Source organism: Diadema antillarum, unplaced genomic scaffold, assembly GCF_040938485.1.
Source record: "Diadema antillarum isolate AM-2024a unplaced genomic scaffold, OU_Dant_1.0 seq00000030_RagTag, whole genome shotgun sequence".
Taxonomy (NCBI): Eukaryota; Metazoa; Echinodermata; class Echinoidea; order Diadematoida; family Diadematidae; genus Diadema; species Diadema antillarum.
In genome coordinates, this window is record NW_027271146.1 from 1200560 (window position 1) to 1224730 (window position 24171).

General features: G+C 37.7%; 2 protein-coding genes across 2 annotated transcripts; both read left to right on the forward strand.

Annotated features, from left to right (window-relative positions):
* Positions 1 to 356: 356 nt before the first annotated feature.
* On the forward strand, positions 357 to 3151 carry LOC139725286 (uncharacterized). Its single transcript, XM_071636374.1, has 3 exons — positions 357 to 531; positions 1860 to 1925; positions 2957 to 3151. The coding sequence occupies exons 1-3, from the start codon at positions 387 to 389 to the stop codon at positions 2980 to 2982; spliced, it is 237 nt and encodes a 78-aa protein (XP_071492475.1). The 5' UTR covers positions 357 to 386; the 3' UTR covers positions 2983 to 3151.
* A 2638-nt stretch (positions 3152 to 5789) lies between these two features.
* Positions 5790 to 24171, forward strand: LOC139725267 (lysosomal dipeptide transporter MFSD1-like). Its single transcript, XM_071636355.1, has 13 exons — positions 5790 to 5984; positions 8150 to 8250; positions 9501 to 9610; positions 10838 to 10893; positions 11900 to 12043; positions 12666 to 12751; positions 13605 to 13760; positions 14790 to 14923; positions 16174 to 16288; positions 19429 to 19566; positions 20659 to 20798; positions 22124 to 22238; positions 24001 to 24171. Exons 1-13 carry the CDS (start codon positions 5960 to 5962, stop codon positions 24169 to 24171), a joined length of 1491 nt encoding a protein of 496 aa, XP_071492456.1. The 5' UTR covers positions 5790 to 5959.

Sequence of the window (24171 nt, forward strand, 5' to 3'; positions counted from 1 at the left end):
TATGCTTTCATTATGTAAAAAAGAAAAGAAAATGAATTTGATTAGATTTAATTTAATTGAATGTTTTAACCTTGTCAATATCTGCGATTTTCTGTATGAATCCCTTCTATTCGGGAGCTATATAGTTATATACAATATGTTCAATGTATATTGATGATAATTGCTATATCATGTCGCATGCAACAACTTCATATATATATATATATATATATATATATATATATATATTTATTTATTTATTTATTTATATACTGTTTAGTTATATGCTATTAATTATCTTTTACATTGCCACAATTACGTGATTACTATGTTGAGTTTTTTTTTTCTGTTTTTCTCTACCATTTTTGCTACAGACATCTAGAGGCATCACCGAATCCAAACCCAAAATGGCCAAGGCTTTGTTCTTCGTTCTCGCCGCTCTCCTCTTCGTCGCCGCCCTCGCCGAGGTCGAGATGGACGAGCAGGCCGAGCTCATCGACTTCTTCATGGCCGAGAAGAGGGGAATGGGAAGGAACATGAAGAAATACAAGTGTAAGTGAGAGAATTATATGTATTATTCTGGGGAGATTTTCCTCTTTATGTGAAATAGCTCATTAGAAAATATAACAAACAATACTATGAGTGTTCTGCATTGTTGAAGAGACGTACATCGACCACGGAACCATCGAATACTTACTGATTCATTCCTATGTTTTTATGGAACTAAATCATCGTGAAAGTTTCCTGACAAGTATTAGGAATCCATCCTGCACTTTCTTGTGCGAATACTGACTATCGTACATCTTTCTGAATAAAAACACAGGTTAAAACTTCTTCATGAAGACGTGTTCCCACCAGCTAAAGCTAAATCTGAATAGGCCTAACTGAGAGTCGCAGCTTTGTCGGATCAACTGATATCTCTGAGTTATTATCGTCATAGAACTGCCATTGATACTTAGATGGGCCGTAGATGATTTTTGATAATCAGATGAGCCATGGATGATATTTTGTTTGATGTTCAGTCCAAAACTGTCAAACATAAAGGCCTATAATAAATGCTGGTAACTAAATCGTTTTGTGGCACAATGTTGAATTTCCATTCTGCTAAAGCAATTCAAGTCGGAATGTCGATTTTTCTTCAAAAATTATTCATTCCCTAAGGGGTTCAACCTTAACCCGTTGAGGACTGTTTGATTTTGCTACAACACGCATTTCCCATAGACACCTGCCCGAGTATACTCGGGACTCGTCCTCAACGGGCTAAGGAGGTTATTGTGACATTGTAGCCACGAGTAGAACTGGTTTCGAAAAAACCTAGGTTGTATCTAATCATCCACGTCTTGCGCATCTAAAGTTCATTAACAAGATTGTATAGGAAAAATAGTCAATGTTGATGTAGCATATACACTCTCACAAAAAGTATCACTTTGAGCAGGAATCGTTTCGAATGTTGACTTCTGAGATTTCTAACCAAAATCTGCTCAAATTTTGAATAGATTCTCATATTCAGATATGATTAGAATCTAGTTAAATCTGAAAAAAAAACAACACATGACCAGATTTAAATGGAAACCTTGTCAGCCCCGTCTGAAATTATTCCTATCTAAAATTGATTAATTCGTTTGGAAGAGTGTATCAAAGGTTTGCAGCTCTTGCCGTCGGTCATGCAGATCCAGAATGATATAGCAAAGAGAGCTGGAGCAGAGCTCACCAGCTCGAGATGGAGCTTGTCTCTCTCTGCGATGGCTTGAAAATTACTGTCTCCCGCGATGGCCCCCATCATCAGTTAGAGGCCCTCGCTGTATGGGCCTTCGACAAAGGCAATGCAGTGTTATATTGTCCATGCATGACAGCAGATATTCCATTTTGAAAATTTTCAGACTGCCAACAATTCAACCAGGACTGCTGGTGCAGCCGAAGAGGTGGTCAAGTCGTCTTCTGCAACGGTCAGTATGATACTAAGTTGTTTTTTCGTTATTCCTCTCCATCTCATTCTCCTTCTTGTACTCGTTTGTGCCAATTTCTTTCTCTCCAATCTTGAGTAATCCCTCCCGCCGATCCCTTCAGCAATACTGATCAACATAGAGATAAAACATGTTATTCTCCATTCTAAGGTCTTTCACATCTAGTCAACATGCACGTGTTTTGTATAGCAGCACACTTATTGTCCTAACATTCGATACTTTTCTCTCCTAATAAGATAATCAGGCTATTACTTTTGTCTTGATATGGAACATAACACTTTGATATTGTCTGAGGAGCACTGCAAGATCTACGCGGCAATAGAAAAACCAATAGGCCTATCTAGATAATAATATTGTGATTCGTGTATGCATGTGAAAAAATGCATTACAAATTAATGATAAGAAAATAAATCTTAAAGAAATCTCTGCATGTCATGAAAACGCTATCCACATTATTATTTTTCTTCACCTGTCAATAAAAATCTTGACTACCGTTAACCCTTTATACCTATACTATCTTATAACTGCACACGTGGTCTTGATCGAATCTTGATCTTGTGATCGGGAGTCCTAAATCAAATTATTGATCTATTGGAGTCAAGAAGTCAATGTGCTATACGGAATACATCAAACTTTACACCAGCAAGCAATTGAAAGAATGGATCATTGACAACTGGTATATTACCTCTTGGAACTTTCTACGTGTTGGACTTCTTCGAATGTTGTATCGATAAGAAGAACGAGTCTCAAATACACCATGGATCCAACAAGAAGGTTTTTTATTTACAAAATTTTCAGCCTGCCTCAGGCCTTCGTCAGTGTATAGTGTATACTAAGAAAATTATCAGGCAATTCATTGTCTTAGTATACACTACACTGACGAAGGCCTGAGGCAGGCTGAAATTTTTGTAATAAAAAAAAAACCCTTCTTGTTGGATCCATGGCGTATTTGAGACTTGTTCTTCTGTATATGATTATATATCGAACTATCTTTGTTATTCCAACCAATGCAGGAGCTGGCAGCGGAGACAGCATCTAAGCCGCTTTGTGGTAACAAGACACCCAGGAATCTCATGGACTACAGACTATTATACTCCCGTTGACCTGATGTGTAACTAATTCCAAAAGCAATTGCCTCCTTTGAATTGTATGATTGAATTTTCCATGGAACAAATAAAGCAATAAAGAAGCGTGCAAAGAAATTGCAATCTCTCTATGTGTTTCCATGTGTTTTATTTTTATAAAGACAGTTTGTCATACTCTGCATGTATTGGAAAGTTTCGGGTAATAACATTGATCGACAATGCAAATGCATGTCGACTTGTATTTGATTTATAATATACCCTGATTATCGTTTGGTGGCCAGACAAAAGGTGCACTGGCAGAATCTAGTTGTTGCTTTTTTAAACTTTTTATGTTGGCGCGTATCCAAGAAAAAAATTGTAGAAAATCATCATGGAATACATGGCTTCTCTTTTAGATAATTTATTCGTCTATATCGGAAGTGATGTTGAGGGTGTGAGTCAACACAAGTCAACATGAGGCTATGTGAGACAGGTTGAGTAATGAGTGAATGAGATGACACAAGATTATATTGCAACTGATTGACAAATTGCCCTACATCGATGTAAATATACATAAGCACTGAATCGATCAGTGTTTTAGAAGTAGCCATGATAAAAAAAAAGTCTATTACCAAAATACTGATCAATTCAGTGCTTATTTACGTCGATGTATTGGGCAATTTGTTAATCAGTTGCAATGAAAACATCTCGACGGAAGAATTTCATGAATTTGAAAGATTATTGCTTTACCATTGTATTCAGATCAAAAGAAAGAGCCAGAAAGAAAAAGATGCTTTATACATATACCATGCATGATATGTCATTCATAATGCAAGTGATATTTGTATGAAAGGTTTGAGTGTGTATGATGTAGACTATTCAAAAGTGACGCGGCAGTCAGAACCCCACCAAGTTTCGTTGACCTGAATAAATTCCGATGTCGCCCATTCACACATAGCCATTCACACACACGACATCAGGTAGCCCTATTTATGAAATTGAATGCGTGAACAACTCTCATTTGTTATACCTCTCAGTCAAATGCCTTCAATTTGACAGCCATTAACCATTGATTATGAATGGCTCAAGATTGCTCAAGTATAGGGCCTATATAATGAAACTATTGTCAAAGCAAAAAAAAGTTTACAAACATTAAAAAATATTGCTTTGAAAAAAAAATCATAATAGTGACTTTGATGAATCACATTTTTTTTTTCACTTCTTCATTGAGAAAGGAGGAGATGTTAATTGATTGCAATTGCTGTATTTGGTAACTAGGGCCTGATCATATCGTCTTTGGAGAAAGAGAGCGAAGTGACGAGCGAGTAGACAGGTCTTCCCTACTTTGGCAAAAGGAAGCAAGTGACACTTTTATCGTACATGGATATTGACTTTTTTATTGATTTGACATATTTGAGGCATGCTCTATTTAACTGAAAATCCAAAAGTTACAATTTTGGCCCATTTCTGAGATATTCGGGTGGCAAAAGGAAGCAAGTGCACAAAATTGCATGAAAAAAAATGGCAAAAGGAAGCCATTAACAACCTCATGATATGATTGTCACTCGCTTCCCTTTGACAAATCATTTATATTTACATACAATCTAAAATACTTTGGCAAAAGGGAGCAAGTAACATCGTTATGATATGATTGTCACTTACTTTCTTTTGCCAATTTTTATGTTTGCTAGAAATCTATAATACTTTGGCAAAAGGAAGTAAGTAACATTCTCATGATATGATTGTCACTTGCTTCCTTTTACCAGATTGTTCATGTTTGCTAAAAATCTGAAATACTTTGGCAAAAGGAAGCAAGTTACACACCTCATGATTTTCACTTTGCTTCCTTTTGCCAAATTATCTATATTTGCACACAATCTAAAATACTTCGGCAAAAGGAAGCAGGTGACATATTTATGATTGTCACTTTCTTCCTTTTGCCAATTTTTTTTTTGTGTGTTCCCTACAAATCTATACTTGTAATACTTTGGCAAAAGGAAGCAAGTAACATACTCATGAAATGATTGTGACATGCTTCCTTTTGCCATATTTTTCATGTTTGCTACAAATCTATAATACTTTGTCAAAAGGAAGCAAGTTACATGATAATGAGTTTCTATGGGAATATCAAAGTTCTTCGAATTGTCATAAATGCATCACCATATGACTTGCACGAACACCGACATGATTTCTCATCACAAATTTCCACGTTGAAGGGCCTACCCAAAAACATATTTTCTTCATTTGTAGTATTTGTACTCGATGTCACTTGCTTCCTTTTGCCAAAGTAGGGCAGAGGTGCATGGAAGGGTATGGCAGACGGAGGGGCAACTGGAGATAAAGTCTCGTGACAAGATATACCAAGTAATGTGAAAGATTTACTGAAAATATGTACCTCTGTGAAGGCTGCATCTTTTAATCGAAATCTTTGAAATAAAATTCATATAGTCAACAGGGTCTGAATTTTCAAGAAAAACTTGCCACAGTGCGGGCAAAATCGAGGCCAATGTGCATGACATGCGATGTATATACACTACATGTATTTCCGTATTTAATCATGTTGCGGCTTTCCGGCCGTGCTTGCGGGATTGCAGTAGGTGACGTATGCGTATTTAGACCCGGTGTCTAGACTACTCCAAAAACTGTGGAAAGAATGGGATGCCCTCTTGCCAGCCTGTCAGGTGACCAAAACAATGACATCCACGAGTTTCCTTCAGAGTTAGTTCACACACACTACTACACTGTGCGGTGCCAGTGTGTAGTGTTCAGTATACAGCTTGAACAACGGAGCGAATAGAAAAATCCAATCGTGCCACTACTGAAGTGCAAGTACCTGATGTGATTTGACAGCTCATTCATTCATTAATACACATTTCTAGCGTTATTTCGGCCGTGTTGTACGAACTTTAACGAGTGAGCCAGATAGAAGAAAGTATCGAGTATTCAGTGAAAATGGCTTGTCTTCACGCGTCAAAAAGTAAGTTGCAGTGGATTTAGTGGTAGAAAAAGAGCTCGGCATGACTGACATTTCACATGTTTCACTTTCAGGTTATTGTCCATGTTAGACTACATTTAGAAAAGAATCTACATTACTCTTTCACTCATTTCCTTTCGTGTTTTTAGTCTAGCCAATGCAATGCGATGGTTTCATACTGGTGTAACTGTGTACAAGGAGCGTCCCGGGGTTACATACTGGTGATGGTGTGACGGCTAAACACACAGCCGTGTTCATGTTCTGTCTATCTGTTCAAACTATGGAACAGCAACCGCAACGTGTATAGGACTTAAATTTATTATAGGGCCATAAAGTGCATGATTGCTCACACTTAATAGTCTAATACTTTGCCCTGTACTCTAGAAGATACTATCTTTAGACTCTAGTATTGTCTGCATTGTATTCAAAACAATTGTAGAATGTACACTACATCAGTTCGGGAAACCCACTCACAAGGGGGGCCCCTCCTTATAAGTAACCCGTCCCCCTTATAAGTAACCCCGTCCCCCTTATAAGGAACCCCCGGGGCACCCCTTATAAGGAGTCTCCACGCTTTTTTGCAATGCAACGCGAAAATGAAAGGACTGCGGCAATTCGCTTGATTATGTCCATAAAGCTTCACAAGTTTCCTAGTTACTCACGAAATTTGAGCAAAATCGGTTCGAGGCATCATATCTAAAATCATGGATTTAAATGCAATGTCAAACGACCCATGCGAATGCTGAAATGCGAGCGATTACTGGTGTGAGTGTCGCCAGGCGCGGCGGCGCGGCAATGCTTGAGTGCAGACGTGGCGACTGAGTAGTCCTTTCATTTTCGCGTTGCATTGCAAAAAAGCGTGGAGGCTCCTTATAAGGGGTGCCCCGGGGGTTACTTATAAGGGGGACGGGGTTACTTATAAGGGGGACGGGTTACTTATAAGGAGGGGCCCCCCTTGTGAGTGGGTTTCCCGAACTGACATGTAAGTCTAGTTTCTATAAATTCTAGATCTACATGTACAGTGGGTACAGATTCAAGATCGATGAGCATTTATTTCATTCTTAAATTGAATGTTTAATGTGTTTATGATCATGATTGGACTTCTGCAGTTCTGGAAATCACTGTAAAAAAGTGATTGATGATAGAGTACCAGTCTAGACCATGATCATGACATCACTGCCTAGGGCATGTCAGTGGACTACTTGATAAAAAGGTTGATGTGATGTTAGGATCTAATAAAGCATCGGTTATTGTCTTGCAATATTGTGAAGTATTGATTGGTCAAAAGGAACAGGAAGCAAGTACATGTACACACCTAATGTCATTCTTTTTTGACAGAAGGAAGCAAGTGACAACTAGAGAAGCACTCTGAGAGTGCAGACCTCGGCTCCGCCACGCAGCTCATTTCCACCACTGATCTTCTTCTTCCATAGACTAGTATGACAGAAATCAGTGATTTCCACCCATATGTTTGCATTCTGAAAATCGCCAGATTTCCCAATGATAGAAGCCTTTTGTTATATCATCAACTTCCAGCTGGGCGGCGCACCTCGCCCTAGCAGAAACTAGAACATGCACTTTAGTGCGCGTATACATGCAAACCTCAAAAAAACTTCATTGACCCTACTTACCTGGCAAAATATCAAAAATCCTTCATAAAATCCATAATAATTCCTCGAACACTACTGTACCAAAATTTAATCATCTGTTCCTTGTGTCAGTCTCAACCTTTCCTGTAAATTTCATCCAAATCCGTTCACAACTTTTTGAGCTACATGTATTCTGCATACAGACAAACAAACCAACCAACCAACAGCAATGAAAACATAACCGCCTCCCTTGGCAGAGGTAATAATCCAGTCAGAGCGTCTGACTGTACATTAGCAGATACACATGTACATACCCTGTACATCCCTCGTCACTCAAATCTGGACACAAGGGATGTTGCACTTCACTTACGCCCGTAATGTGAGCTAGAGCACATAATTAATCATTGTGCGCATATTTGCATTCGTCTCCAGTTTGCCAGGGAGTTCCGGCTGGAGAATCTCTACTTTAAGACCAAAGGATGTTATGGGTTGGAATCTCTGTGAATGGTGTGACCTACGATTATACATGCACCCTACAAACTGAACTATGATGCCTTTTGTTGTTATTCTTGTCTTCAGCTTACTACAGGTTTGTGATTCTCTTCTTCAACTGCATGCTGACCTTTGGAACCTATTTCTGCTTTGATATGCCCAGTGTACTCCAAGGTGTCTTTCAAGGGGTGAGTCAGCTTAGCTGCAAAAAACAAACAAACAAACAACAACAACAACAGAACAGCAACAACAACAAAAAAATGAAACGCACAAGCATAAGAGTAGGCTCCCAGACAAATCTGGCTCAAAGCCAATCATTTCATTCAACATCCTGAATAAAAAGCTGTGAATAGTGTGATGTGCTGTCCTTTTCAGAGCAGCAGCAATTGTGACATCACAATACATCACATGACATCACAATTCAAATCATTCAGGTGTAGAACTTTATTGATATGTTTACTATTATTCCCTGAACTGTACATGTCCTAGATTCAAATCAGTGGACAATGATGACAACGCTTGAAATTGAGCAGGAAATCTGGATTGATACAATGATAATAATATTATTTCATGAATGTCTTGCCTGAAGTGTTTTGCTAAGTCGACAATTTTAAATGGAGACAGAATTACAGTGGTTGTAACAGCCTACATTGATAGTCTTCAAATTGCTGTGACATGATCCAGGATGGTCCACAAGGGGTTTGTGCATATCACTTCAACATACTCAAATTCTTGTGCAGCATCCTCAAAAACTAGCAACATGCTATGCAACATCCTCAAGAATTTGCAACATGCTCAAAATTCAAACATTTGACAAACATGTGCACAACTTGAGAAAGATCATACTACCTAGTAATTTGGTAATCTGTGCACAAAACATAAGACAGCACATTGAACGTAAGCAGCACAAAGAGAAGTAAGCTGCAAAATATTGAGCGCTACCTTCTCGTGATGTGCGCTCTGTGCACAGACAAATTCCACAATATTCTCACGTTCAGAGCTTGCAACACACTTGGAAAAATTTCATGTTGTGGACCACCCTGGACATCCACAGTCTATGCACAGGTTGACATACGTTTGTTAGATGTATGTAAGGAAAGTCTTAAGATGTTTCCATACTCATTACAGTTTTAAAATAGAGAGGGAAGTCAGATTTGACCTCTGATTACCCTTAGAGGTCAATGACCTGTAAAGTATCGAAATACTGATGTTTTGCAAAGTTTGATGTAATGATAGATACGTGTATGGTTATAAGTAATGCAAATATGCATTTGTGATACAATGGAATTGCCTTCTTATTTCACGGGAATTGCCTGTGTATTCCTCAGAGCATTGAAAATCATTAAAAGGTTTCTACCTTTTCTTTTCATTTTTCATACATGTGTTTCAGTGATTTTCCCTGTATGTGTGGTTTATTGCATTCTTTTCTTCTGTACAGAACATCACATGTACCAATGCAACCCGCGGCAAAAATGAACCTGAATGTGAAGAGGGACTTGGTATGACCTATGTACAGTACAATCTACTCTACGCCATTTATGCCTGGACGTAAGTTGACTTACAGCATGCCCTTGTGCAGTGGCGGATCCAGGGAGGACCGCATCGGGTGCACGCCCCCCCCCCCATTATTTTTTGGTTGAAACAAAAGAAATAAAAAGAAAAAATGGGAGGGGTGCGTGCGCCCCCCTTTAATTCTATAAACGCGCCCCCTCTGTACGGAATTCCTGGATCTGCCCCTGCTTGTGTCGCTTGTACAAATTTGATGGAAGGTGCTGTACAATACATTGTACAAGCCAATGAGAGTCTCCACTTGATAACTTTGTCTGTGATTTAGAGGGCATTATGAATGTGACTACTGTAAATCATGAAATATTCACGTCATGAAATTTTTAGCGATCAGCAGCTTGGGGCATAAATTTTTGTGAATTGCCTCTGGCATAAAATGCATTATAGTAGAGACAAAACTTTCGCTTGCATTTAATTTCGTGATTCTTGTTTCTCACAAAATTTGTGAAATTAGAATGCACAAGAAATTATTGTTTGACATTAGTAAGTGACAGCTTTGTCTGCATGCACCTGTGAAAAGAATATATTACTTTATTTTTGTATTGATTTATTTTTTCTTCTCATTTGGCCCTATATATGACAAGCATTGTCTTTTCTCTGGGTCTCTCCATTTTTTTTTTACATTACATATTACTCATCTTGCTGATTTGTTGCAATCTTTCGGTATTACAGTGTTTCACTCTAATGTTTTGGCATTTTATGTTTCAAATCAATGTAACTTAAAATATCGATTTTTGGTACCCTTGACATGTTATGAGCAAGTTGTAGAGAAAATGCCAAACTTTGCTTTGATGTAAATTGTATAACAAATCTATGATTGTTTTTCTTTCAAATGACAAATAGCTACTGCACGCAAAACAGTGACAGAAACTTAACAGAATTTACTGACAGATCCAGTAGGAAATATGGCTTGATAGTCATCACTACATAAAATGCAAGCAACTTGTGACAGGAATGGAATCACGAGAAAAGTTTCATTGTACTTCAATGGCATTTGGCGATTTATTGCCCGATTTGGCGGGTTTGTGCGTTTGAGCAGAATATGCGAACACGCCACGCCGTCGACTGACTCGGGTGTGCGAAAATGGCACATGAAGAGTTAAACTTCAGATCACAATACTAAATCTGAATTGTATCTATAGAATTTATTGTACAGATGCTTGTAGGTTGTCCAAATCAGTGTATTTCTTGTCTTGTATTTTGTGATAGAAATGCTGTGGTAGTCATTGGTGCTGGTGTCCTGATAGACAAACTAGGAAACAGAAGTAAGTAATAATGTTCCTCCTCTTTTTCAGAGTGTTCTGAAGTGAGTGTTACACTTATCTGTTCACAAGTACCAGGCAGTTCTTTTTTATTGTCTCGTCACATATATCTACATGCTATTATCTGAAATTTCTGATGAAGAAATTTTAATTGAATATGACTTTCTCACTGTTGATGCAGATGTTTTGAATCAATACTTTTTAAAATTTATTTATCTATTTATTCATTCATTTATTTATTTATTTATTTATTTTTTATTTATTTATTTATTTATTTATTTATTTATTTATTTATTTATTCATTCATTTATTTATTTATTTATTTATTTATTTATTATTATTATTATTATTTTTTTTGGGGGGGGGAATTTTGTATCATAGTACGAGAGTAAGAGCACTGTACTATGTTTTGTATATCCACAAAGGTAGCCCAAATAGAAAGTGGCTTTATCATGATGGTCTTTCCTTATAAATAACTAGAATCACTCATCATTCCTGCCTTTCGGGGGTTAATATTTATTGTTTAATAGGAAAAAGTAGAGTGTAGTAACTTTTGTCATTATATGTAAGGAAATACATGTAATGTTGTGTAGTGCCTGGACAATTCAGTAGGAGTGGTGGGCCGGTTAAGGTTTCTGTTAGCCAATGAATATTGATCTCATGAAAAGGCCCACATTCTGATGCACATGACTGTGGCTCAGGCTTCAGCTTTGGCCAGTATCACGATACAGTGGAATCCTGTTATAACAAAGTCCTAGGGACCGGCAGTTTTCTTTCGTCTATCGAGATTTAGCCATAATAAACAATAAAAAAAAAGACATGAAGAGGATAATGTTGCAGCCTGAATTTTTATTTCATTGTAATCAGAATTTCGTTATAACTGTGTCCATTGTAACGGGAGTGCACTGTAGTTGATGCTATCCGTAGTGCGAGGGGATTTGAAAATGGCTGCTACGACTCCGGCTTGATTCATCTGTTTTTAACTGGTCTTCACCCCTCCCTTCTCCAGTTGGACTGTTCCTCTTCTCAGGCCTCTGCCTCCTGGGATCCTGTATGTTTGCTTTGGGTGCCATGTTCAAAGGATCAGCTGCCATGTTTCCTGTCATGCTCCTTGGTCGTCTTCTCTTTGGATCAGGCAACGGATCATTAACAAGTAAGAAATACACTTAAATATTGATAATATAGGAGAAGAAGTTGGTTGGATTTCAGGTATATTTCTGGTGCACTTTGTTAAGAAAATGGTTGCATAGCTTGAAATAGTAACCATGACATACAACATACGCTACTAGTGATGAAATTATTTCATGTGGATGAAACTTCAAAGACATTTAGAGATCTGACAGAATGAAATCTTCTGACAACATTATCGTGGTGATTTCGATTGTGCTAAAATCTAGCAATAGTTGGGATATAGTGGCATTCTAGTGCTTCATGCAGTACAGGGAATAATTTTCCTGGTAACGCATCACAATTTGCTATGTATTTTTTATGACTGCTATTCAAAATTTCTTGTGTGTTGCAGGTTCTTTACATAGGACTGTACAGAACTTTGTTTAAAGTATTTTCCCACTGATCAAAACTGCTAATCAAATTTGAGAAATGAAATTAGTCCCTGCAGTACAGCATGCCTAGGTAGGATATATACTGAAGGGTTTGTTTCTTTCTCAATGATCTTGTTTAGGCCAGTAAATTTCGTAAACTTTGAATTTCAATGAAATGGGCAAGTGGTTTGAATATGTCATCAAGGAGCCTTTATTCTATGTTCTTGTCCCCAGTTGTTCAGAATAGAATCACTGCCTTCTGGTTCAAGGACAAGGAACTGGCCTTTGCCTTTGGCATCACTCTGACCTTCTCCAGACTGGTAAGTACAGTGGTCACCACTTAATCAGGAGGGATTAGGAGATCTGTTTTCCGTTCCGATTATCGGATGGTCATTGTATTACTGATATATGGAAGTCCACCACCTGCTCACCATTTTCTGAAAAGGGTACCATATTCTGTTTCGTAAAGCAGGTTTTTTTGTTTGTTTGTTTTTTTGCAGTATGCTATGATATCATAATAGTTATTGGTTTCCGTAGCAGCAAGTTGGTAGCCAGCAATTGGCTGTGAGGAACATTTATTTGGTATTTGATATTTCATTGATTATTGGTACAATAGCAGATGGTAGAAATGCATCTATTATTGCAAACCCCTGTTTAAAATGGGTATATCATCATCATTATCATGAGATGATTATTTTAGCAATGATGATAATAATAGATTATGATGATGATGATAACTACAGAGATGGCTAAAATAATGAAGGAAAAAAATAACAAGATGGAGCAGAAATCTCTTTGTTGTGTGGAATAAAATGAGGAGAGACTTTGTTGGTAAAAGCTAGGAATCTTATCTCTCTAAAGCTGAGTCATGGAGTAATGATTTAATGACAACACTAAATCCCTGGTTACAGAGAATTAGCAAGGTACTTTATTTGGAAAGCTGCTCATTTCATGCAAGAAAAACACATTCCATTCCTGACACAGTCACAGCTGTATTTTCAAATCAGTGTCACATGATCAGGGGTGTCACATGATCAGGGGTGTCATCAGCTTTCGTTCAGAGCATGTGACCGTGACTGCCAAAACTTTGCATACAATTGAGAAGTTTGAGACCCGATGTAATTGAATCCCTGCAATGTTTTGCTTTTCTACCTGTGCTTGTCTCAATGCCAGGGGAGTGTACTGAACTTCTTCTTTACCAAGGAGATTGAAGACCAGCATGGACTCCTCTTCACACTTTGGGGTGGGGCGATCCTCTGCCTGACGGGATTCGTCTCCGCCCTCATTGTCAGTTCACTGGATATAGCTGGAGTTAAGCAACTCGGACAGGTGAGTGAAGAAGGCTGCTATGGCAAGCGATGTGTGTGCTGTTTAGCACTTTATTTATGTTTGGAATTCATTTAACAAAGCATTTCCTTCAAATTTGGGTTAGTGATGAGTTTTTTTTGCAGACCTGTGTGTAAGGAGGCATGACACCCCATTACAAAGCACAGCTTGCATTTAGCACAGTTTAACAATCTAAAATGAAACAAAAATGTTTGAATACTCAGTGTGATATGCTACATAGTGTAGAGAGTTTAAAAGTTAAGAGATGGCTGACAATTCCAGTGATGATGATGATGATGATATTTTATAGGTGTCTCTGGTGTGATTTGTAAATACCAGCCTCACATTTCCTCTAAGCAACAGGAGAATTGATTGGAATAGATTACAAGCACATACGTCTTATTTGATAGAATCTGAAAGCCAAAGACACACATTAATTTTGGCACCATCAAACTTAGTATTGATGTTAACCCGTTCCTCCTGAAATTCTCAGAGAGCCGCCAGTGCCCCCCAAACGCGATTCTTTTTGCAGGTTGACAGAGACAGAGAAATCCATTTAATTGATTACAGTCTCATTGTTATAATGATTGCCTACTCATTGATTTATAATCTAACAGAAATTGATAGCCCGTCAAAATTACATCAAATTTTAGTTCTTTTGCAAACACTTTAATTTTACTTTTGTACTCTGAAATTGTAATATTTATCTGTAGTCTTTTCTAATTTTGATTCAAGCAGGCATGGCAGATAATTAGAATTCTACATTACCATTTTTTTTGTTCATTACTTCAGCAGTATTTTCTGTGCTAGCCAAATACAACGCAGCACACCAAAGTAGCACCCTCTGACTTTAATGTGTGTACAAATTGCTATAAGGCAATCGAGAGAATAATGACCAAAACTTTCTCATTTGGCAAAGCTACTACTACCAGTCCCCTGTACAGCGTACTTGTCTTTTCCATGTTCTGCTTCTTTTCTAACTCTTCACCCCCCCCCCCCCCCCCTTTCAATATTTTTTTTTTTCCCTTTCAGGAGGAAGAGGTTAAAGAAAATTCCAAGAGGGTCAGAGTTTCTGACATCATAAATTTCACCCTGCCCTATTGGCTACTTGTGTTTTCCATCATGTTCTTCTACAACGGTGTCTTTCCCTTCGTCGCAGATGCAAGGTGAGGCAAATAATGGTGATAAGTATAATAGTAATTAATAGTAGTAGTAGTAGTAGTAGTAGTAGTAGCAGCAGTAGTAGTAGTAGTAGTAGTAGTAGTAGTTGTTGTTATAATGATAAACTAAGAATAATAATGATAAGAAAGGTTATATCAGAAGTGTAGCTGCTATATTTATATACTCTATTGCACTGCAATAAGCGACTTCTGTCGGTTTGATTTGTAGATTGTATAAACCCAAAACAAATTCAAATTTCAAAATAGAAACATCTTATCAGAATTTAGATATGGTATTACCAAACTAGATAGACTGTATAGATTGTGTAGTTGGAATAATAGCAGGGTTAAGAGTGGCCAGAAAGTGAACAGTGGGGCATGTTAGAGAGGTATGGGGATGTATTTTCTCACTTAGTAGTGTGTATTGTTTAGCAAATCTTTACAATTGACAATGCAAATTGAATTTGTCATTGCAGATTACCTTTCTTCAGTCTTATTCTCAGCCAAATTAAGTATATTTTGTAATACAGATTTCAGGAGAAAAAAAACAACCTTCCATGTAAAATTTAATGAATAATTGCTAACTCTTCCTGGCTTACATCCATCCATACATGTGTGTAGATACATACATTGATACATGTATTTTACATATGATTGTACATACAGTGGACTCCCGTTCTAATGAAGTCCTTGGTACTGGCAATTTTCTTTCATTATATCGAAAATTTGTTATAGCCAAACAAATAAACAATGAAAATACATAGAGTGGATAATGTTTCGGCCTGAATTTTTACTTCATTGTAACCGGAATTTCGTTACAACTGTGTTCGTTATAACGGGAGTGCACTGTACATGTGTACACATAATTGTAACATGGTAGAAGTGGATATTTTCATGCCACTAATTTTTTGCGCTTGGCTTGTTGAGAAGAGTATCGCATGTTTTTGATTCCGCAAAATCAAGAGAAGTACTGGAACATATGGCATGCAAAAATATTTGCATGCTTTTATTTTTCGCGCTAGTTTTTTGTTCTCAAAATGCCTGAAAATTTCAAAACCGCGAAAATTTCCACTTTTACAGTAGGAGTCAAAAGATCTCCATTTTACTCCATTGGCCTGCTACTATTGGATAAGTAGTTTTCAGCAGCTTTTATCGCTACAGGCATAGGCACATAAATTATATCAATCTCAGAGATGAGCCGGAGCTGAAAAGATGAAACACCGTAATTTATTGTGAAGGTTTGATTTATCTTTCAGTAAATTCATCCAGGACAAGTACAACTTCACTGAGGAGTCGCCTGTCCCTGCCTACCTAGCCGGTGCAGTGTACGACGCCTCCCTCCTACTGTCTCCTTTTCTTGGAGTCATCATTGTGAGTTGATCGTCAAACGAATGACAAATTGACATAGCACTACAATCATCATGCTGATTATTACACACATTTCATTTCACTGCTGCTCAAGATTGTATGTTGCAGTAATTTCAGAATTATAATAGCGGTATTGACTTGTGTGTGCAAGCAATATGAATAAACACCAAATAGATTAATTACCAAATTGAATAAATGATGTGTTGGATACAACAGGAATCTTTCAGATACTTCTGAAGAAAAGTTCTCATCACAAATGTGATATTGGTATTGGTTTCTTTGACTTCTTGAGCTCATGTATGTCTTGGAGAGTAATACTGTAAAACATGATATATTCGCGGCATGAAATTTTCGCGAATTGGAGCCGACAGCCTTTTTCATGGCATGAAATTTTCGCAAATTGCTACTGGCGTTCAATGCATGTAGTGTAGACAAAAGCTTTCGCGTGCATTTTAATTTCGCGAATTTTAGCACACGCGAAATTCGCGAAATTAAAATGCACGCAAAAATTCCTCGTTTTACAGTAATTTCCTTTACCTAGCTGACTTTCAAGGATCACAGAATATGCAAGATGCTGAAAAGAAATGTCTGTGGAGAATTGATGAAAAAAAAGAGAGGTCACGCCATTAAAGGGGATGGCTAATAACTGATCAGTGGGAATCGGTGGGAATGCTGGGGGTGAGTGTTCCAATCCTTGTGGAATTCATTTAAGAGTACATTATATATCTATTGTTGTGTGAAAATTGTTTGCTTCAGAACAGTCACAAATTCAAGTAATATGCAGTTTAATGCCCCGTCACTGTACAGGCATGCTAGCCTGGAAACATTAAACTGCACATTACTTGAATATGAGACCATTCTGAAGCAAATAATTTTCACACAACAATAAATATATAATGTACTCTTAAAGGAATCCCACAAGAATTGGAACAATCATCCCCCAGCATTCCCACTGATTCCCACTGATCAGTTACTAGCCATCCCTTTTTAACTATTAAAGTCAAGGAGCATACTGTACACTTCTCCCTTCTTCGTTAACTCTTATGTAGAGTTATGGTCATGCATTTCCCATATGTAACTGTGCATCACGAAACTGACAATAATTCACAAGACCAGATTGTAAGTGAGGACTCAAAATAGGTGAAATGGATTTTTCTAATCAATTTTTTAGGGTTTTTTAAAATGTATTTTCTGACAGAGCAATTCTTCTTCTTCTACATAATTTTAAAGTTTGGGATCACAAATGAATGGGAAATTATCTTTTTTTTTGCAATTTTTCTAGATTCACTTTTTTTTTTTCAATCTGTGTAAATAGGTATGCCACATAGGTTCCTTAAATACATTTCTGAAAAAAAAATACTTCTTCATAACTTTTATAACTTTTAGAAGGATGATGCTATTGAAAGTTAGTCTTAGTCATGAATAGAATTTACTTAATGAGTGGACAAACTTTCAGCTTAATAGTCTGATAATCATTTCATTGTGATTGTTACGGAGTTTTTTTCTTTTGTTACATTCATTGGATGGAGCAGTACTTGAATACTGTAAAAGTGGATATTTTCGCGCGACTAATTTTTCGCGCTTGGCCGGGTCAGAAGAGTTTTGCGTGTTTTTAATTCCGCGGAAGCAAGACATCACACACACAGGAACATATGGCAAGCAAATATATTCGCGGGGTTTTATTTTCGCGCTAGTTTCTGGTTGCGCGAAATGCGCAAAAATTTCAACACCGCGAAAATTTCCACTTTTACAGTAGACTAAACGTCAAAGCCTCTTCTCTCAGCAGATATATTTCCAAGGGTGTACTTTCATTCCTTTATTAAGATGGGTTAGGAAAGTCCATTTGCATTGACTTATATGTCATTATAAACCTTATGGCTTATGTGTCTACCCTAAGAGGAAAATCCCAGTTTTACGACTTTTTGTTTTTATGCCTCTGCCACGAAGTGTCGCCGGAGGCATTATGTTTTCGGGTTGTCCGTCCTTCCGTCCGTCCATCCGTCTGTAATGAATTTTGTGGACAGCGTAACTAAAAAAAACTGTTTAATGTATCCTAATGAAACTTGGTATGTGTATGCATGAGTGGACGAAGTTGTGCCTATCAACTTTTGGGGGCACATGCTCAAGGTCAAAGATCAAAAGGTCAAGGTCAAATGCTCAAAATTTCACTATTTCCCCCATATCTATGCAATGCCTGGAGGTTTTTTATTGAAACTTGGTGTATACATGTAATACCAAATAAAGATTCTCCAGAGAGAGAGTTTTGAGTCATGAGGTCAAAGGTCAGAGGTCAAGTGAAAATGTTAACATTTCACTCTTTTCTCCATATCTTGGAAATGGTTCAAGCTATCTTCTTGGAACTTAGTACATATGCATGTACTGACTAGCAGTGGTTATCTAGGGAATGTGGGGGTCATGGGTCAAAGATCATGGGTCAAAGGTCAAGGTCAACTCCTCATAATTTCACTTTTTCCTCATATTTAAATGCAATACTTGCCAGATTTTTCTTGAAACTTGATATATACATGTATAACCAAATAGAGATTCTCTGGGAAGTTTCTTGGCCAAAGGTCAAAGGTCCAGTGAAAGTGGTAAATTTAATTTTTTCGTCCATATCTTGAAAGTGACTCAAGGTATCATCATGAAACTTAGTACAGATGCATGTTCTACCTGACAGTGATTATCTTCGGAATTTTAGGGTCATAGGGTCAAAGGTCCAGGGTCAAAGGCCAAGTTAGAATACAAAAATGTTACTATTTGATAGTAAAATTACACTTTTTCTCCATACCTTGAAAGTTAATCAATGCATAGACTTGTGAAGTAAAAATCCTCAAATCCCCAAATACCTGCGCTCTTAGGCAGTATAGCCATCCATCCAATTGAACCTAGTTCAAGGAAAGTGAACATTCAACACATTTGTGACAAACCTGTCATTTTAATATTTTGCCAATTATTTGAAACTCATCACACATTGTGAAGACATTGTAGTATGGACTTATTAGGAGAACCATGCATTAAGGCGGAGGCATACCAGTCGCCATAGCGACATTTCTAGTTGTTTTTGTGATGCAAGGTCATATATGTTTGTGAATAGGAAAATCTTGTTACTCTAGAACAACACATTCTGCTTTTCCATTCCCTAGGATATATTTGGGATGAGAGGAATTCTGGCCCTGAGCTGTGCCGTGCTGACGATACCAGTCTTTGGTCTCCTGGCCTTCTCCTATGTCTACCCACTCGTCTCTACACTCTGGCTCGGAGTCACATACTCGTTTGCTGCTGTGAGAATTCTTAACTTCGTTATTTATTGGTTGTGGTATTCATCACATGCCTTACCCGCCAGTCACAGTGATATGATTTTGAGCTTTGAGTAGTGGTAATGAAGTTGTAGTTTTGTGCAAATACAATCAATGAAATCTTCATTCAAGGTATTCATTTAATGTGCTGGTTTTTGCATTTTTTTTGTGACACAGATTTTGCAAAGAAAATACTAATTCAAGATATTAAAGGAAGGGTACATTTTGACATTGTGGCATAACATAACAGAGGCTTGTCAAAATCAATGAGCAATAGATATTGTGTTTTGCAATGGGGTTGCAGGGGTTCACATAAAATGCAGAGCTTGAAAGCGTGACAACCCTGAAAGAAATCTATAATATGTATTTTTACTTGTAAACTTGATAGCTTTAATTCATCTGGAAAAGGCAAAAGCAGCTCCAGTTGAACAGATGCACAACTTGTACAGTATACTTCTATCCATCTTTACAAAGTTCTAGTGGGCAATTTACTCATAAGAGTGAATAAACTGCATAATACGTGTACAATGTGTGCTTGTGCGTGGCTTGTAGGTATAAAATAATCACACAATCCACCTTTTCAAAGTTTTAGTGGGCAATTTGCTCAATAAGAGTGAATACACTGTATAATACAATGAGTACAGTACATAATGTATGTGCTTGTGCATTACTTGTAGGTGTTACATAATAACACATCTTTTTTTCTTTTCTTTTTTTTTATTTTTAAATACATGTACCAGCCATAGAGTGTTAATGTGTGGCTGTGCTGTAGGTAGAGAACAGTACCTGGCTAAATGTACTGCAACCAATCTAGGCTTGGAGCTGGAAGGAAAGTCTCTTTAATATGATACTTGGGTTATCACAATTGGTGAGAAAGCATGCGGGCATATCATGTTCAGTAATAAAAGATGTTATCTGGGATTTCATAAAATTAGTAGAGACACATATTTATTTGCTGTTTTTAGTTTGTCAGTGCTTAAATGCCCCATTCTAATCATGATTCAGTGTGTGAGAGATTAGAAGGAAACAATGAAAGAACCGAGACTTTTACCCAGTTTTTTTTCTTCTCTCTTCCAGGCAAGTCTCTGGCCGTCCATCCCGCTTGTCGTTCCCCAGGCAACGATCGGCACGGCGATGGGCATCGCAACATCAGTCCAGATGGTTGGCATCGGGGTTTCTAATGTCGTCATTGGAGCCATTCTTGGGGACAGAGAATCGTAAGTGACTTCTGCCATGGTAGCTCCGTTGCCCCTCCTTCTAAGTCTGGTCCTGAATAATTCCTCTGACACAATGCCACACATTTGTAATCATTTGTATAGGATTGGAAAGGATATTGATGATACATTTCAAACAAAAGAGCTGTGTATGAAAATATTGTATGAGTAATTGAGGTGAAAAATTGTATGGCGGCCAGGCCAGCCAGAATCTTTGTAGTAATTACTCCATACTAGAGTGCACTGTCACGCCACCTGTTTTAGGATTTATATGAAATCACTTTATCATGGTGCAAGTTCATACTATTACCATATACATTGATGCAATCAATGGAGAGCAGTCGAGTATATTCCACTTGTGCCGCTTATGATTCTCCTCCTTCCAAAGTTTCATGTTTGATTTGTATTCTTTGCTTTATCAAAGTTTCTTGTAATGGGGTCTTTGACTTGTTATAGGTCTTTAACCTGTTGAGGACGAGTCCCGAGTATACTTGGGCAAGCATCAATGGGAAATGTGTGTTGTAGCAAAATCAAACCATCCTTAACAGGTTAAAGTGAGGGGGTGATTTTGTTTTTGGTCAACAATGATAATGGCAGGAATTGCCTCAAAGGTTAAGTTGTGGTTTTGGGAAAGTGAAAGAGTTGTGTGTGCTTATTATGGTGCCTTGACGATCCCTTGTGAAATTGTCACATTCTGTGGCATGAGAGTGAGGGTCTTGTGGGGTTTTCTGGGAAAGACACTGTCTCTCATATCCAAACAGAAGGGATACTAAACTATGGGTGCGTTCGAACGCTCTAAAGCGAACCAAAGCGAACTGAACTAAAGCGTACCGTACCGAACTGTGCCAGTTTTGGAGCGTTTGAGCGCTCTGTTGAGAAAGCGTACCTCACGATCTATTTTTAGAAAAGGTCACGCTTGTTTACAGCAAGAATGTCATTCACCTTGCGCTTGACCTACTTACAGCAGTCCCGAACAAAGAGAATGATGTCTTTGCATTGTGACGTATGCGCATGATACGCGCATGCTTTACAACAAACTTTTGGTACGCTTTTGTACGCTTTTGGAGCACATTGGGAAGTGGTCCACTTTTGGCTCGGTACAGTACGGTACGGTACACTTTAGGAGCGTTCGAACGCTCCTCTGGCGCGGGTACGGTACGGTACAGTTCGCTTTAGGAGAACGCTCGAACGCACCCTTTCTTTTCTCCTGTCTTTTGATGGGTGCTACATTGTACCTGACAGAACATATCTTTGATTTTCCACAGTACCTTCCAATTGAGACATATGGATTTCTTGTTTACAAGTCTGCTCTTTGAATCTTGTCTTAGGTTACCCTACAAGGAGACCATAAAGCACTGGACAATGACAATGATCTACCTGTTTGCCAACACACTGGCCTGTGTTGTCACAACATTTCTACTCAATGTGGTGGACACTAGACGGGTAACTAATCCTCTCTATCTGTGGATATAAGCATAATCATAGTACTGTATACACTATATATTTAGCAATTGTCTAATTTTCACGAATCTGGGGCCCGTTGCATAAAAGTTACAATTATGGTAACTTTGCCATCCAATGGTAACTACCATGGTAACAATACTCAACAGCCAATCAAAATCAAGAATTCCATGGAAGTTACCATTGGATGGCAAAGTTACCATAATTGTAACTTTTATGCAACGGGCCCCAGGACTTCCTGACAATTTCACGAGTGGTTAGATTTTGCAATAATGGAGTAAAGTAATGAACAGAGCTAAATGTACACATGGACATCACATTCATGTTGGGATCAGAGTCTATAATATTTTTGTGTGTTGCTGAATTCTTGAATATCACAAGACACATGAAATTTGTGGAATTAAAAACATTGCAAAATATATGGCGAATACAGTACAGTATGTCCCCCAAAAAATTACAACGGGTCCCTATGCAATGATATCTTTAAAGATATTGCATCAATCTAAATACAAATTCAGGGTATGAAACTATAACTCATTGCCCACATCTTACAGAAAACCCCATTCGATTTGCTTCTGTGGTCAAAGAGAAATGAGGAATTTTGTAGAGGATGTCGGGAATCTCTTTTGTCCAAGTTCTGTCTATTGTTCACACACAAAATCATCGAAGTGCTAAACTTGGAAAAATCAGACTCTTGACATGCTTTACAACAATCTACATTTATCTGTGACCGCTCAACCAAATTGAATGGGATTTTCTGCAAAATAGAGCTAAGATGTTATATTTTAAGACCCTGAAGTAGCACTTAGACAGGTGGATCATTTTGGATGTTATCAGTTTGAAAAATTGATTGTAATTTTTTGGGGACACACTGCAGTATGTCACACAAAAATTACAATCAGATTTTCGCATTGATAACATCCAATATGATTATTTTTTTTTTTTCAATGCTACTTCAGTTTCTTAAAATATAACATCTTAAGTCTACTTTGCAGAAATCCCCATTCGATTTGGTTAAGCGGTCACAGAGAAATGTGGATTGTAGTAAAGCATGTCATGTCAAGTTTAGCACTTCGATGATTTTGTGTGTGAACAATAGACAGAACTTGGACAAAAGAGATTCCCGACATCCTCTACAAAATTCTTCATTTTTCTTTAACCACTGAAGCAAATCGAATGGGGTTTTCTGTAAGATGTGGGCAATGAGTTATAGTTTCATACCCTGAATTTGTATTTAGATTGATGCAATATTTTTAAAGATATCATTGCATAGGGCCTCGTTGTAATTTTTTTTTGGACATACGGTATGTCAATTGCTATTTCAGGCAGATAATAAGTTTGGTTGTAGATACTGAATGATGTGATGTGTTTCTTCATTTTGTTTCCGACAGCTATTATCAATTTTCAAAGGTTTTTATGAAGTCTCAATGACACTTTGTAATAAGTGACCACTGTAGAAGAGTACATATATATTCTTAACAGGGATTGTATGATGGTGTACTTGAGAGAATTGTTTACATTTTGACTCTAGAAATCAACTTTGTTTATGCATCACACATTCTTGATTTGAGAATTCCTTGCACAGTAATTTTTTTGTTTCACAAAACTTAATCGAGATTAACTTTATATTAATCATATAAAAGAAGGATGCTAGTCTAGACAGAAGTAGTAGAAATGTATGACATGTACTCACTCATAATTGTTAGTATAGTTGCTCACCATGAATTTATGATTACTTGTACAGGGACGTGTGTTGAATCAGAGCAGAAAGCAGCGCATCGAGGCTCACAGGAGATTCCAAGAATCCATCACGCCGATTATAGAGCCTGCCCTCGTGCCCAACTTCACAGATGACGACTACGATCAAGACCCCCTGTTGAGCCCCCCAAGAGGCAACATCAACAGGGCCATTTAG

Excerpts from the sequence above, each read along its gene's own strand:
- LOC139725267 (XM_071636355.1), top strand. The coding sequence starts at position 5,960 with ATGGCTTGTCTTCACGCGTCAAAAA. Across the intron at positions 12,752-13,604 it reads CTCTGACCTTCTCCAGACTG|GGGAGTGTACTGAACTTCTT; the intron begins GTAAGTACAGTG and ends TCTCAATGCCAG. Across the intron at positions 22,239-24,000 it reads ATGTGGTGGACACTAGACGG|GGACGTGTGTTGAATCAGAG; the intron begins GTAACTAATCCT and ends TTACTTGTACAG.
- LOC139725286 (XM_071636374.1), top strand. The coding sequence starts at position 387 with ATGGCCAAGGCTTTGTTCTTCGTTCTCGCCGCTCTCCTCTTCGTCGCC. Across the intron at positions 532-1,859 it reads GAACATGAAGAAATACAAGT|ACTGCCAACAATTCAACCAG; the intron begins GTAAGTGAGAGA and ends GAAAATTTTCAG. Across the intron at positions 1,926-2,956 it reads TCAAGTCGTCTTCTGCAACG|GAGCTGGCAGCGGAGACAGC; the intron begins GTCAGTATGATA and ends CAACCAATGCAG.